Source organism: Psammomys obesus, unplaced genomic scaffold (genome assembly GCF_907164565.1).
Source record: "Psammomys obesus unplaced genomic scaffold, mPsaObe1.curated_primary_1811, whole genome shotgun sequence".
Lineage (NCBI taxonomy): Eukaryota > Metazoa > Chordata > Mammalia > Rodentia > Muridae > Psammomys > Psammomys obesus.
This window is the reverse complement of record NW_026596158.1, coordinates 2,289,142-2,304,586: the sequence shown is the minus strand read 5'-3', so window position 1 is coordinate 2,304,586 and position 15,445 is coordinate 2,289,142. Positions and strand designations below refer to the sequence as shown.

Genomic DNA, 15,445 nt, shown 5'->3' with positions numbered 1-15,445 from the left:
GGGTTGTCTCCTTTGCTATGGAAATGGAGCCTAATGGCTGGTCAATACTGGTGAACAAAAACACACACCGAAACATTATCTTACTGTCTTAGTTACTGTTCTGTTACTGTGAAGAGACACCACGACCACAGAAACTCTTGTAAAGAAAGCATTTAATTGGGGGCCGGCTTATAATTTCAGGGTTCCGGTCCATGAGTACCACGGTGAGGAGCACGGTGGCAGGCAGGGGAGCAGCAGCTGAGAGCGTTACACCGTGATCTGCAGATAACACACACAAATGCACACACAGAGACAGCCAGACGACCTTCACAGTGGGCCTGATACAGGCTTTTAAAGCCCAGCCCCAGTAACACGCCTCCTCCAACACACCTCCTAATCCTTGCCCAGCAGTTCCACTAACTGCTGACTAAGCACTCAAACATACCAGGCTACGGGGTCATTCTCTTCCAAACCACCACACCTAGCAATCCCAAATTCCACCTCCTCCAATTTCACCCGAGTGCTAGGATCACAGGCATACGGGGATCCAAGGCCGGTTCCTGAGGCCCACCCTTTCAACCTGTGGGACCTGCTAAAAAGCAATACCGAGCCAAACTGATTGCCAGAACAAGCCATAGGTCGGCCCATGAAGTCTGTCCCTGCTCTACAGAGATAGCCAAGCAGAGGCGTAGCTCTCTGAGGACCTGCCCCATTCCCCGCCCTTTTCCTAGAGCTGTCCGTCGTCTACAGATAGTGCCGAAGGGCCGGGAGATAAACTAATTCCTAGCTTTTCTCAGTGTCTTTTAAAGGCAGCGGCAGAGGCTGGTTCAGGGTTCCAAGAACCCCGCGGAGCGCGTCCCGCCCAGCCATCCTCGCCGCCGCGTTGTCTCGGACTACGATTCCCAGAAGCCTCCTCGGCCTCTCGCGGGAACGTCACGCGCTGGCGGGCGCTCGGCTCCCTGCCGCCGGCGAAGGCTCGCGCGGGCTGGGAAGCTCGGGAGGAAGGCCCGAGGCGCGGAACCCGAGACGAGGGCGGGGCGGGCGGCGAGCCCGGGCTTGGTGCGGAGCCCGAGCTGCGGTCGGCGTCGAGCAGCCGTTAGCTGGCTCGCCGGGCGCGTGCGGCGCGGAGGGGCCGGGCCGTGGCGCGCCCCCGGTTCCGCCACCACCGTGGCGGGCACCACCCCTGGGTGAGTGCGGGCGGGCGGGCGGGCTGGGCAGCACGTGCGGCATTGTGTGTGCACGCGCGGCGCTGGGGACCCGCCGAGTGCACGCGTGTGCTGAGCCACCTTTGCTGTCCCCGTGTGTGTGGTCCTCTTGTCCTCTCTACCCGGGTCCCGCAGCCGAGTGTCCCCGTTGTGGTGAGTTGGTCTGTGGGTTGGGTGTGGGTGTGCGAAGCTTTGGACGTGTAGCTCTTGCGTGCGTGCGGTGTTCTTCAGCTCCTCCTCGTTCTCGAGGCTCGTGTGAGTGCTGTCGTGCTTCTTTCCTTTGTGTTTTATCGGGTCTGTTCGGACACCTCCGTGGTTACTCGCCTTAAAAGTCGGGTAGCAGCCTGACTCAGTTTTTGTGCTGTTCGGTGTTCCAGCATCTGAAGTGCACTTACTCATCTCGTCCATTAACGGTACATTTGAGCATTTCTACATTTTAATCTTGTAAACATACAGCCATGGCCATTTTATCTATTTATTTGAGATAAGGTCTCACTGTATAGCCCTGCCTTGGCCTGGAACTTGCTGTGTAGATCAGGCTCACAGGTCCACCTACCTCTGCCTCCTGAGTGCTGGGACTAAAGGCTTTGGCCACTGTACTAGACTTTAATTACTTTTACAGTAGGCTGCAGGAGCTTCGGGTTTTTTTTAGCCATGTGTGGTCTTTAATTCCAGCACCCTGGAGGCAGAGGCCGGTGGATCTGTAAATTGAACGCCACCCTGGTCAACAGAGTGGGTTCCACCACAGGCAGAGCAATGTAGAGAGACCCTGTCGCACAAAGCCAGAGGGGGCACGCGGACGGGTGCAGTGCAGAGGCTGGCCGCAGACCTGTGGCAGCGTTCCTGCCTCAGTGTCCTGGGTGCTTTCAGACATGTGCCCTCACGCTCCAGCTTATAAAAGAAACATATGGCTTTGTGTGCATGCTTATGGAGATCCGTCCATTCTTCTCAGACCCCTCCGTGTGTAGGGGAGGACGTGAGAGTGACTGTTGCGGGAGCCGAGTCCAGTGGGGTCTCACTGTTTTCTTTGCCTCTCCTAGTTCCACTCTGTTCCAGAAGAGCAGCGCAGAGCAGCTTCGGCTATCAAAGCCATGGCTCAGGTGAGGCACAGACGCTTATTTGGTGTTAAACGGAGCCCGCATAGTCTGTAAAAACAGCGGGTGCTCAGTCGTGATAGAGTCCCAGTGTGTCAAACAAAGGGTCACATCCTGAGACAGAGCTTCTCAACCTTCCTGACTCTCCCTTTATTTCTGTTGCTGCTTCCTAGCTGTAATGTTGCTACTGTTATAAGTTATAGTGTAAACATCTGTGTTTTCCAATAGTCTAAGGTGACCCATGTGAAAAGGCTCTATCCCCAAAGGGGTCGTGACCCACAAGTTGAGAACTTGGCCTCCGAAGGAAAGGCTGCCTAATAGACTAATTAAAAAAGCTGTGGGGGTGGGAGAGCTGGTCCAGCCGTTAAAGGTTAAAAGACCAGGCTAACAACTAAAACAGGGTAGCACATGGCTTAATTCTAGCGCTCGGGAGGCAGAGACAGGAAGAGCTCTGTGAGTTCAGGCTAGCCTGGTCTACACAGTGAGTCCAAGGCCAGCAAGGGCTACCCAGTGAGATCCACTCTCCAACTAACAACAATAAAAAGGAAGGAAGGAAGAAAGAAAATAAGTGTGCTATTTTGGTAGTGTCAGTCTTAGAACATGGCATGTCTCTTGGCTTACTAGGTTTGGAAGTATGACTGCTGGTTCGTCAAAGCTCTGACATTCTGGTGAGCATCCATGAACACTTAACTATCTGTGATATCATTGAGTTTTCTTTTTGTTTTGTTGTGTTCTCTTAAATCCTATGTGTATATATGGGTGTTTTGCCTGCAAGTATGTCTGTCTGTGCCCCACATGTGTGAAGTAGCCACAGAGGCCAGAAGAGGGCGACAGATCCCCCGGGACTGGATTTACAGATGGTGTGAGCCCCAATGTTCACATGTACCGGAGCCTACTGGCAGAGTCAAACAGTTCTTGAGTTTAGAGTGGGGATTGAAAAAAAATTAATAAACCAACAAACTACACATGGGATCAATTCCAGAGCACTCTAGTAGAAACTAGTTGCCCAGTGTATTCCAATAATCCCTCTTTAAGTCAGAGCAAAAGCACCTCAGTACAATGACTGAAATCACAGGAGCACTCAAACTCCTTTACCTCAACCACCTGTCTGTGTGGTTGTGTGAGGATCATCATCCTCACACAAACTAAAGGCCTGAACTTGACAAGACATCCCACCTGCTGTCTCAAACAAAAGGGCGTAGACTTGGCAGCTCATCACTGATTCCAGGTGAAGGCCAGGGTGAAAGCATGTCTTTCCGCTGAGATCTAAATAACAAAGCAGCCTGGCTGAGCAGCGGCTCCCCACAGGTATTAGGTTGAATATTCTTAGAGAGCTCTTAGCCATTTTTGACTACCAACATCTGCTAGGGTAGACCCTGGGGTTTATAATCTTGTGCTGATCAGCGTCGTGAACATTCTAAAAGAACTCCAGGCAGGTCTTAATTGTCACTGGTAGAGACATGCTCCTAATAAGAGTGATAAGCCAAATCCAATAACACTCCATAAAAGTGACTTAAATGATGACCCCTTCATCCAGATACCAAGCCTGAGAACCATTCACAGGAACCATAATAAAAGGCTGTCAAGCAATCAGAACTTATTGTCCATGTGAAAGCTTAGAAATAGAGTTTGTTAGTTTACATTGATGGCAAACATTAAAGTTTGAATCTTAGAACATTAACATTTCTAAACAAACAAACAAACAAAAAAAAACATAAGGAAAATTTACATAGGCAATTATTGGGCCTCCCAAGAGTTTCTGTGGCAAGCTTACAAATATAGGTCTGCTGAAAATCAGAATCAGACCAAAGTCCCATAGTCAGTCCTGGTTTTCATTTTTCCTGATTTTGTTGAGAATTGTCCCGATTACCAGATCAAGCCCAGTCACATTGTAACTAAGAGGTTTCTCTCTTAACATCTCCGAGGAGCAGAATGAAACAAAGGTGGGTCAGGAGCATAAGCCCAATACAGCTCTCTGTTCACCATCAGGACAGGATTCACTGTGGTCAGCAACAGGAGCATCCTCCTTCCGGGAAACATCTCCTGCAAATGGCACCAGCCTGTCTGGATCCACCTGGTGCTCTGCATCCTGCAGAAAAACAAACATGCCCTCTTCCCCATGTTAATTCAGGGTTGGGGCCCTGCCATATTCCAGTAGTTGGATCTTTCCATTTCACTTGGGCATAAGTATCTTTGGTATTAGGGTGCCACAATTGATCAGCTGCAGAATGGCCCTGTATATCCACATTCAAAAAATTTTAAATAAAGAGAGCATGCTTAAGATTTGGGGATATGACTCCCCTTTTTTATTTTTTGTAATTGGTTCTTAAGAGATCCATGGGGACGCTCCACAATTCCTGGACCTTGAGGATTATATGGAATACCTGTTTTATGACATTTATTTGCTCACAAAAACACTGAAAAGCTTGACTAATATATGTGGTACTATTATCAGTCTTTATAATGGAAAGATTACCAATTGCAGCAAAACACTTTAAGCAATGACTTATAATGTGTTGGTGGCTTCTCCTGCTAAGGGAGTTAGCATGATAAATCCTGAAAAAAGTATTGTTACATGAACTTATTTTAGTTTTCTAAATTCTGGGACATGAGTAACATTCATTTGTTGTTTAGAATGGTTCCAACCCTAGGTTTTAAGTAAGTTTACTTTATGTTACAGATTTTAAACATACCCAGTGACCAGTAATCTATAACCAAGACCTGTTGAACATGGTAAACTTATACATTCATAACAGATGGACAAAACACTGTGCTATTTGTTGAATCCAATTTTTTATGACTGTAGAAGCTTTGTAGCAGAATTTACCATTAGCTTTCTTACTGGAAAAACTGAGAAGCTGCCTTTTTTTGTTTGTTTGTTTTTGGTCTCCCAACTCAAGTGATTTAGTTGTAGCTTGACACTGTTCAGCAAATTCTAATTTGCATAACAAATGATCTTCTCCTGTCAAACATTCTTTTGCTAATTGCTTTCAGTAGACAAGGACTCTTACAGAGCTTGAGTAAAAGGTGCTGTAAGACCATATTGAGAACATGCAGTTTTTAATTCTTTTAATTGTTTACGATGTAGGTAAATGAACTCTCGCCGTATTACCTTGTCCATCAGGTTGCTCTATAATTGGAAAGTCATAAAACCCAGTTATATCTTTTTCTTTCTTTGTAGCTTGCTCTTCCTGTAACTCTGTAACCTCATCAGGATCTAAGTCAACTTCAAAGTCTTCTAATAAGAAATTTTTATCATTAGGAGGGACATATAACTCTTTTGGAGACTATTTCTAATTAAATCCCATACAAAAAACATGAGGCTACTGCCTTGTCCCATTTTTACTCTTGAATTTCACTCACCACACCCTTTTTAACTTTATGATCTGAGCTCACCAACACCCACCGTGTCCTTCCCTGTATCTCAGGTCGCTGTCCGACTGTCAAACTGCGGGAGTCTGCAGGTAGAGTCGAACAGTTCTTGAGTCAAGAGTGAGGATTGGAAAAAAAATTTATAAACCAACGCACTGCACATGTGATCTTTCCAAGAGGGCCTCCATTAGAAAACTAGTTGCTGGTTTATTCCAATAATGTCTCCTTAAGTCAGAGCAAAAGCACCTCAGTACAGTGACTGAATTCATACGAGCAGTCAAACTCATTTACCTCAACCACCTGTCTGTGTGATGATCCTCACACAAACTAAAGGCCTGAACTTGACAAGACATCCTTCCTGCTGTCTCAAACAAAAGGGCGTCGACTTGGCAGCTTATCACTGACTCCAGGTGAAGGCCAGGGTGAAAACATGTCTTTCCACTGAGATCTAAATAACAAAGCAGCCTGGCAGACCAGTGGCTCCCCACACATTTGGGAATTGAACCCCCTTTCTCTGGAAGGGCAACCAGTGCTCTCAACTGCTGAGCCTTTTCTCTGGTCCAGTGTCGTGTTAAGCAGCATCTTTCTCCATAGTCTTCCTTAAGCTCAGTAGCAGTTCAGCAGCGGTGTTCGTAAATAAGTCTCCGGTATTAAGGTTGTCTCTTGTGGGTGTTCACTCGCTTGTTTTGAGACAAGGCTGGCTTCCACCTGACTTTACCTGAGGGTGACAGGCATGTGCCAGTTAGAGAGCTCTAGGGATGGGACCCAGGGCTCTGTGCCCACTAGGCAAGTGCTTCCCAGGCGACCCACACCCCAAGGAATTCCTTAAAGGTGGATATCAGCCTCACGGTCTAAAGGTAAAGGAAAAGGCGTCGCTTGTGTCCAGTGTGGTGGCTCATGCCTCAATCCCAGCATTTAGGACGATGGTAGATTCCAGGCCATCTTGTACTATGGTGAGTTCAAGGCTACCCTAGGGTACATAGTGAGCCCTTCTGTTGAAAAACCAAGAACTGGGAAGTAGCTCATTGGTAAAATACTTGGTCTAGCATGAAAAGGGCCTGAATTCCTGGATGTCATACCAGATAGCAAGCAGGTGAGCAAGAAATCGACATTTATTGTCTTTAAGATAGAGTATTATTTAATCTGAAAGAAATATGCCTGTAAAGATCCTTATTACATAAAGTCTCCTTCACATTTTTTTTTTAAATGGGTCCCACAGAGCTTGGCTTCTGCTTCCTGAGCACTGGGATTAAAATTGTGTACCACCTAGCTTGGCTTATTAATACTAAGATTTGTTTTCTTGGGGCTGGAGAGATGGCTCAGAGGTTAAGAGCACTGGCTGTTCTTCCCAAGGTCCTGAGTTCAATTCCCAGCAACCACATAATGTCTCATAACCATCTGTAGTGAGATCTCTTGTTCTCTTCTGGTGTAGACAGAATATTGTAGAAATAATAAATAAATATATTTTTTAAAGATGGAGGAATTCATTAACCCCACATGGCGTTGTCTGGAGGAAACTGACCTGGAGGCACAGTGGTTTGGTCGCAGGCCTTCCCCAGGAGTCCAGACATTTACACTCACTGCATTTAGCTTGTTCTACCTCATTCCTTCTCTGTTGTTTTTCCTCAATAGAAACTGCTCGTAAATGGATATTAGACTATAGAGGGCTTCTCTATTTCAGCTAGTTCCCAAATAATCAAGACCGAGACATTTTAAAGTAATAAAAGCTTTTAAGGCACCGTAACTGGGCAGGTATCAGCCTTCAAAGCTATTTTGCTGTTTCCCAGCTACACACCCCAAGTTACTTGCCATAACTGTTACTGCCGGGCTCATGGTCCCTCTCAAACCCTCAAGCCTGGGAAGCTAAGTTCCTACGTCTCCACTGCCCAGTTAAGGCTCCTAGCTAATTTTATTAACCAACTTTAAATTGATGAGCAAGGTTTATACACCATCACTTGGTGTACGTGGGAATGTGCTCGTCTGGATAGCAACCAGATTCTGGGGGCCAGTATTTTGCATTAGAATCCATAGCACCACATCTACCCCCAACAAGAAACACTTTTTTTTTTAATTAATCAAGCACTATGTGGCTACTCTTGCAGGTGTCAGTGCTGTTCCGTGATGTGTACATAGACTTCTCTCAGGAGGAGTGGGAGTGCCTGACTGAGGAACAGAGGGATCTGTACAGAGATGTGATGTTGGAGAATTACAGCAACCTGCTTTCAATGGGTAAGTACATCTGTCCATGCTAAGTCTTGATTTGCCTTCGGTAGGTCTGTTTCTTCCTCTCCTCCAAGTGGGAGATTCTCATCTTACTTTGAAAAAGCCATCAGAAGCTAGGCATGCTGGTGAAGGCCTTCCATCCCAGCACTCAGCGAGGCAGAGGCACGCGGATCTCTATAGTTCAAGGCCAGCCTAGTCTACAGAAGAAGTCCAGGACAGCCAATGCTACATAGAAAAACCCTGCCTTGAAATTCTGGGGGAAGGAAGGAAGGAGGGAGGGAGAGAGGGAAGAAGGAAGGAAGGAAGGAAGGAAGGAAGGAAGGAAGGAAGGAAGGAAGGAAGGAAGGAAGGAAAGGCACTGAATTCTATATCCTAGTCCCACAGAGAGTTTTGAATCTTAAAAAGTTATAAACAGGAAGCTATGCATTATGGTGGCTCATGCCTGTAATTATAGTGCTTGAGAGCTGAGACAAGACTGCAGCCAATTCCAGGCCAGCCTAGGCTACAAAATGAGACCCTGTCTCAGAAAGTTAAAAAAAAAAAAAAAGTTTTATACAGAAGAGCCAAAAATAGTTGAGCTTGGTGACACATACTTGTAATGACAACACTTGAGAGGAAGAGGCAGGTAGATCTCTGTGAGTTGGAGGCCAGCCAGGGCTACAGGGAGAGCCTGTCCTTAAAAATCTGAAAGGGAAAGAGAGAGCCGCATGGAGTTACAGAAGGCAGCATTTTGCGTCTTCCTCCGTGTTTCCTAACTGTCCTTTACCTTTGTGTCACCCTTCCTGTGATGCATGCTTTGGATGCTGTTGCTTCCAAGCTGCTTGAAAGGTTGTGGCTGCAGGTCTCAGGGACACTTGGTGGGTGGTTGGGTGCGTGGAGCTTATCAGAAGAGCTGGTAACACACACACATAGACAGACAGCAGCGAGGGTGAGACTGAGGAGCCTTCAGGCCCCAGCATCACAGACAGCACAGTGTCCACTATGAAGAGCGATGGTATCTGGGCTCCCTTTTACAGATGTCTGAGAAAGGGGGAAGGGTTCAGCAAGAGCCTGAAGACAGGGCCTCTGATTTCCCGTCAGGAAGTGGGGGAAGGGAAGTGTGGCTACCTGTAGGTTCTTTGTTGTGTTCAAACATCCAAACTCACTTGTGATGAGAAATGCAAGGACCTGCCTGGAAGGCTGTTTGCTTTCCACAGGGTGCCCTCCTGTGAGGCCAGGGCGAAGGTCCAGCTGCTGTGGCTCTAGCAGTCTGCTCTTGATCTAACCCTTATCAGCAGCCTTTTTGTGGATCTGCTGTCCACGGGAATGCGTGTTTTCCTACATTGCAAAGCTAGCACGCACACCCTTTCTCCTCCTTTCCCATCTCCTTTTCCATTCACTCCTCTCCTTCTCTCTCTCCTGTGGATCAGCCCAGGGCCTGTGCCTGCCAAGCAAGCCGCCTACCACCTGCAGTTCTACTCATCTGTCCGTCTGTCCTTCCGTCCGTCTATCCATCTATCTGTCCACCTACCTTTTTACCTTCCTACCTTCCTGCCTGCCTGCCTTTATTTTTTGAGACAAGGCTGCTATGTGTAGCCCTGGCTGTCCTGGGACTCACTCTATAGAGCAAGCTGGCCTCGAACTCACAGAGATCCACCTGCCTCTGCATCCTGAGTGCTAGGATTAAAGGCCTGTGCCACCACAGCCCAGCTGGACTTGCTCTCTAAACTTGGGGTTTTCTTGTTTTTTTATTTGGAAGTTCCATACCGTCCTTGATTCATCCATTCTTTTAACTGCTGTTCACTGTTTCTCTAATAGGTGCAGTTCTCAGCGAGGGGCTGCACAAGTTAGAGAAACAAAGTGTAATGCAGCTGTGCCAGATTCATGCCTGCCCTACCCCGGTGAGCGCTGTCCCAGAGGCTCCAGTAGAAACTGTCCTTCTTGAGCCCTGTTCCCAGTGTCTGGGGTTAGGGATGAATCTGGTCACAGACAGCAGGTTTCTAGACCTCACGTGTGAGATGGGGTGAGGCAGGAAGTGGCCTGACATTACACCTGATCTCTGAGGTCTGCTCCACCTCCACAAAACAGTAATGTTGAGGTCTTGGCCTGATGTGTGTGTGTGCATACACTTAAAATATGTGCAGTTATAGGTGCATAGAAAGTGAATCTCTGTAACTTTGCAGATGTCCTCAGTGTTAGTTATCCCTCATCCCTTTCTCTTCTGTGTTGTCCACTGTCCTCAGTGTTAAGGGTCACCACCGTCCCTCAGTATCCAGCCGTTCCTCTCTCCAGCTGCTACTGGAGTGGCTTCTTTCCTCTCTCCCTGTCCCTATTTGCTCCGGGTTACCTATGCAGTGTTACCTCTGAGTGTTTGGGGCTGGGAACCACACGGAGAGAACACGTGGCTTTCGTCTTTCTGGGCCTGGGTTCCTTTGCTCAGTGTAATGTCTAGTCCCATCCAGTTACCTGTATGTTTCATGATTTGATTCTTTTTAATAGCCGAATAGTGTCTTCTACACTCCTTCCTTCCTCTCTCCCTCCCTCCCTCCCTCCCTCCCTCCCTCCCTCCCTCCCTCCTTCCCTCCTTCCCTCCTTCCCTCCTTCCCTCCTTCCCTCCTTCCCTCCTTCCCTCCTTCCCTCCTTCCCTCCTTCCCTCCTTCCCTCCTTCCCTCCTTCCCTCCTTCCCTCCTTCCCTCCTTCCTTCCTTCCTTCCTTCCTTCCTTCCTTCCTTCCTTCCTTCCTTCCTTCCTTCCTTTCTGGCAGTTTCTCTCTACATATCCCTGGCTGTCCTGGAACTCGCTTTGTAGACCAGACTGGCTTTGAACTCACAGAGATCCGCCTGCTGCCAAGTGCTGGCACTAAAGGCTTGGCCACCGTGCCCAGTTATGGTCCACAATTCATTTGTCCATTCGTCAGTTGAAGGACATTGAGGTTTCCGTTCCCTAGCTGTTATGACTAGAGCATCAATGGAAATGACTATTTTAAAATTGGATTTTTTCATTGTTTGCTTCCACATGTGTGCATTTTCCTCCTCACACCGGGGTTGAGCCTGGTCCTCAAGCGTGCTAACAAGCACTACAGATGCTCACCTCACTGTTTCCTTTCTGTTTATTTGAGTCAGGGTCAGGCTAACCTTGAGCTCACTCTGTCAACCAGGCAGTTCCTTAAGTTCCAAGCCCTAAGTAGATGGGATAACCTGGGCCACCAGGTTTGCCAGTGTGTTATTTCCATGCTCCCCCTGGTGCTGTCATCTCTCACCTACATTACCCGGCACCAAGAGGCTCTTTGCACGTGTTCAGACTGGTGTTTCCGCAGAGAGACGAGCGCTGCCATCTTGGTCAAGTGTATAGGGAAGTTTCTTTGGTGTCAGCCCTTCCCTTGTTCATACTTTCACACCTGCTCCCTAAATCAGTTGCTTCACTTGGCATGACTGAGAAAAAGATTACCAATGTAGCCTCCCTGTCCTCTAGCCCAGTAGCCCAGAGCGCCAGACTGTGTGTGTGGGTGTTTTGCCTGCATGTCTGTTCCGTGTGGTCAGAAGTGGGCATCGGACCCTCAGCAGTGGAGTTACTCCGTAGGGAAGAGTCTCCTTTCCGGTAGGCTGAGCATCTTCTGCATGTCAGGAAGCTCACTAGGCATCCCTGTGTAATCGTCCTGTTGCCTCTCGCTTTCTTGTCTTCCTGGTCTGCTTGGTTGAGGCAGAGTTTGTATTGTGACCCAGGCTTGCCTAGAACTCCCAGCATCTTTTTCCTCAGCCTCAGGACTCCTGAGATTACAAGTGTGAGCCACCACACCTGGGCTTTCTCCTCTATCTAAAAGTGTTTATTTGTAGGATTATTTTGCCTCCATATATGTATGTGCACCGTATGCATGCCTGGTGCCTGCAGAGATCAGAAGCGGGCACTGGATCCCTGGCACTGGAGTTACACAGTTGTGAGCCACCGTGTGTGTGCTGGGAATTGAACCTGAGTCCTCAGAAAGAGCAACAGGTGCTCTCAACTACTCGGCCTGCTTTTTGACACCTTTATTGATTGATTTTTTTTTTTTTTTTTTAAGTTTATTTCTTGAGACAGGGCTTCTCCGAGTAGCCCAGGCTGTCCAAAACTTCCTCTGAGACCAGGCTAGCTTTAAACTTAGTGATCCGCCTGCCTCTGCACCCCCCCCATGCTGGGATCAAAGGTGTGCGTCACCATACCTGGCTTTGATTGATTTACTTAGTTTTAATCTTTAAAAAATTTTCATCTATGAGGTTTACCTGCATGCAAGTATGTACCACATGCATGTCAGGTGGCCAGGGGGTCTGGAAAGGGCCTAGAACTATGGCTACAGGCAGTTGTGACTATGATGGAGGTGCTGGGAACTGAACCTGGGTCCTCTGCAAGAACAGAGAGTGTTCCTAACCAGTGAGCCATATTTCTAGCCCGAGATTTTTTAAAATTTTTTTCTTTTTATAATTTGTGTGTGTGTGTGCGTGCGTGTGCGTGTGTGTGCATTGGTGTTTTGCCTTCATCTGTATCTCTGTGAGAGCCAGATCCCTCGGGACTGGTGTTATAAACAGCCGCCATGTGGGTGCTGGGATTGAACCAGGGTCTTCTGGAAGAGCAACAGTGCTCTTGACTGTTCAGCCATCAGTCAGCCCTGATTTTTTTGTTATTAATACTGAGTCTCCTAAAACCCAGACTGGCTTCAACTTAGGGATAACTTTGAACTCCCAATCTTCCTGTCATCACTTCCTGGGTGCTCAGGTTATAGCTGTACCTACTGCACCCAGCTGACCTGCATCTAGTTTTCAAAACTGCTTAGATCGCCCATGTTTATGTCATATCGAATTGGGTTTTCACGTCTCCCAGACAGTAAAAATGTGAGTGATCACATCCATATTTTCTTTTTTTTAGTCCTGGAATCAAGATGTGAGTCCCAGAAATTATTTTTGAAGAAGGAACTTTATGAGATAGAGTCAGCACAGTGGGAGATCATGAAAAAACTCACAAGACAGGACCTTCGGAGCACTCATTTCAGCTGTGTTCAGGAATGGACCAACCAGTGTGAGAGGCAGCGTGGGGCTCAGGAGACACAAGTGAGTCAACTGATCGTCAGCTGTGAAGACACCGCTGCGCTCAGTCGGTATCCATCCTTCAGGAAGGAGAAATACTGTGCGAGTAAAGAAAACAGGAAGCTCTACAAACACAGCTCACGGTTCACTACCCATCAAATCATCCGTGCCATTGAGAAGCCATATGAGTGTAAGGACTGTGGCAGGACCTTTAGACACCCCTCGGGACTCACTCACCATCACAAGATTCACACTGGAAAGAAACCCTTCGAATGTAAGGAATGTGGAAAGACGTTTATTTGTGGCTCAGACTTGACACGACATCACAGAATTCACACAGGAGAGAAGCCCTATGAGTGTAAGGACTGTGGGAAAGCCTTCAGTAGTGGTTCAAATTTTACTCGCCATCAGAGAATTCACACAGGCGAGAAGCCTTATGAATGTAAAGAGTGTGGGAAGGCTTTTAGCAGTGGTTCAAATTTTACTCAGCATCAGAGAATCCACACTGGAGAGAAACCATATGAGTGTAAGGAGTGTGGCAATGCCTTTAGTCAGAGCTCACAACTTATTAAACATCAGAGAATCCACACTGGAGAGAAACCCTATGAGTGTAAGGAGTGTGAGAAGGCCTTCCGGTCTGGTTCTGACCTCACCAGACATCAAAGAATTCACACCGGAGAGAAACCCTATGAGTGTAAGGTTTGTGGGAAAGCCTACTCGCAGAGCTCACAGCTCATCAGTCATCACAGAATCCACGCGGGTAAGAGAGCCTACGTGTATGAGGACTGCAGGGAGAGCGCCAACTATGACTCACGGCTGCTTCAGCATCAGAACTTATACTGGTGAGAAACGAACACATGCAGGGTGGATGGGAAGACGCAAAACTGTCGGAGACTCTGTCTTTACAGACTTGTCCGAAGAAGGTAGAAACAGTTTACTTGTTGACCACAGTTTGTTCATCTGAAGAAAATTCATATTGGAGAAAAATCCTGTGAATATAGCATATTCTGGAAGCCTTTCAGTAATAGTTTGTATTTCTTTTCACCTAGATTATTTGGTCTCACAAATAATTGAAAAGAAAATAATGCCTTGATCTTAAATATCAGAATTCATGTAGAAATTTAGTGTTATGGTTTTCATCATTTTCTTAGATTTTTTTTTTTGTTTTGTTTAATAATTGTTACATTAATTTTTTTTTTCCTTTTGGTTTTTCAAGACATGGTTTCTTTGTGTAGACCAGGCTGGCCTCAAAATCAGATCTCCCTGCCTCTGCCTCCTGAGTGCAGGGGTTAAAGGCGGGTGCCACCACCGCCTGGCCCATTCTTGATTTTTAAGGTGGTTTGTTCTTAGGGTCTTTTTGAAGCACATTTTTATAAACATGTTCATAACAACTTTCAGCATGGTGAATAGCAGCTGTATGAGTTACAGGTTGCCTTGACAGAAGGCCTTACGAAAGCAACTTGAAGGTTTGTCACTGGCGTTAGGGACACAGCTCTCCACCAAAGGCTGCCGGGGCGAGTCTTTTCAGAGACCTCCACCTATGCCAAACTGAGATTCACACGTCAACAACGAATGAACTTCAGAGGGAACCAAATGTGAGGCACAGTTGGATGCAGGAAAGATCCGAAGCAAGTGCTCGGGGAGGTGTGGGTGTCTCTAGGGACAGTCACAGCGAGGTTCTTCAGGAGTATGCACGGGATCTTGGAAGCTCTCAAGTTACATCTGTAAAGGTGGCTAAGAAAGCAACTCCTTTTTAACATGACTCAAAGTGTCAATCGTAACAAGGGTAAGAGTTCGAGAATTTAGCTGGCTGGTGGTGAAAGGTTTAGTCCTAACACTGGGACACAGTGAGTTTGAGGCCAGTCTGGTCTCAAGGCCAGTGAGTCCTCGGACAGCCAAGGCCACAGAGAAACCTGTCTCGAGGAAACACCAAAAGAAAAGAGTTAAAAGGACGTTTCTCATTGGTGAGGTTGTGTGGTGGTTTATGGGAAGAATCACTGAGACGACAGAAGACAGGAGTGCTAGGAACATGGGGTTGGAGCCAGCTGAGCACAGCCCAGTTGCTGTCCCTGACACCCTTGATGGAGATGGCTTCTGGGAAGGTATCAGCTGGCACCAGGGCAGGGCGGTTTACTTGTAAAGTTTTATTCTGTGTGCCTGAGTGCTCTGCCTGCACACCTGCAACTTGTATGCACCACCCGTGTGCGAGGTGCCCAAGAGGACTGAAGAAAACATTGGAGCCCCTGGAAGAGTTTCCAGATGGTTCTAAGTCACCTTGTAAGAGAACCCAGGCCCTGCATAAGAGTAGCCAGCGTTCTTAACTGCCGAGCCTCCCTCCAGTCCTGAGAGAGGTTTATTTGCTGACTTTGACAAGATGGCTTTTGGAAAGCACTGGTTTGGGTTTTGGTTTCTGTTGTTGGGTTTGGTTTTTTGAGACAGGTTTTCTCTATACAGCCCTGGCTGTCCTGGAACTTGCTCTGTAGACCAGGCTGGCCTCGAACTCACAGAGATCTGCCTGCCTCTGCCTTCCAAGTGGTAGG

At 47.4% G+C, this 15,445-nt stretch overlaps 1 protein-coding gene and 1 non-coding gene across 2 annotated transcripts; both read left to right on the top strand.

Moving 5' to 3' along the window:
* The first annotated feature begins 971 nt into the window (after positions 1-971).
* Znf566 (zinc finger protein 566) lies at positions 972-13,926 on the top strand. Its single transcript, XM_055594878.1, has 4 exons — positions 972-1,166; positions 2,225-2,284; positions 7,753-7,879; positions 12,748-13,926. Exons 2-4 carry the CDS (start codon positions 2,276-2,278, stop codon positions 13,749-13,751), a joined length of 1,140 nt encoding a protein of 379 aa, XP_055450853.1. The 5' UTR covers positions 972-1,166; positions 2,225-2,275; the 3' UTR covers positions 13,752-13,926.
* LOC129667415 (small nucleolar RNA SNORA5) lies at positions 9,719-9,847 on the top strand. The gene has a single exon (XR_008718730.1). It is a non-coding gene; the product is annotated as a small nucleolar RNA SNORA5 (small nucleolar RNA).
* Positions 13,927-15,445: the final 1,519 nt, after the last annotated feature.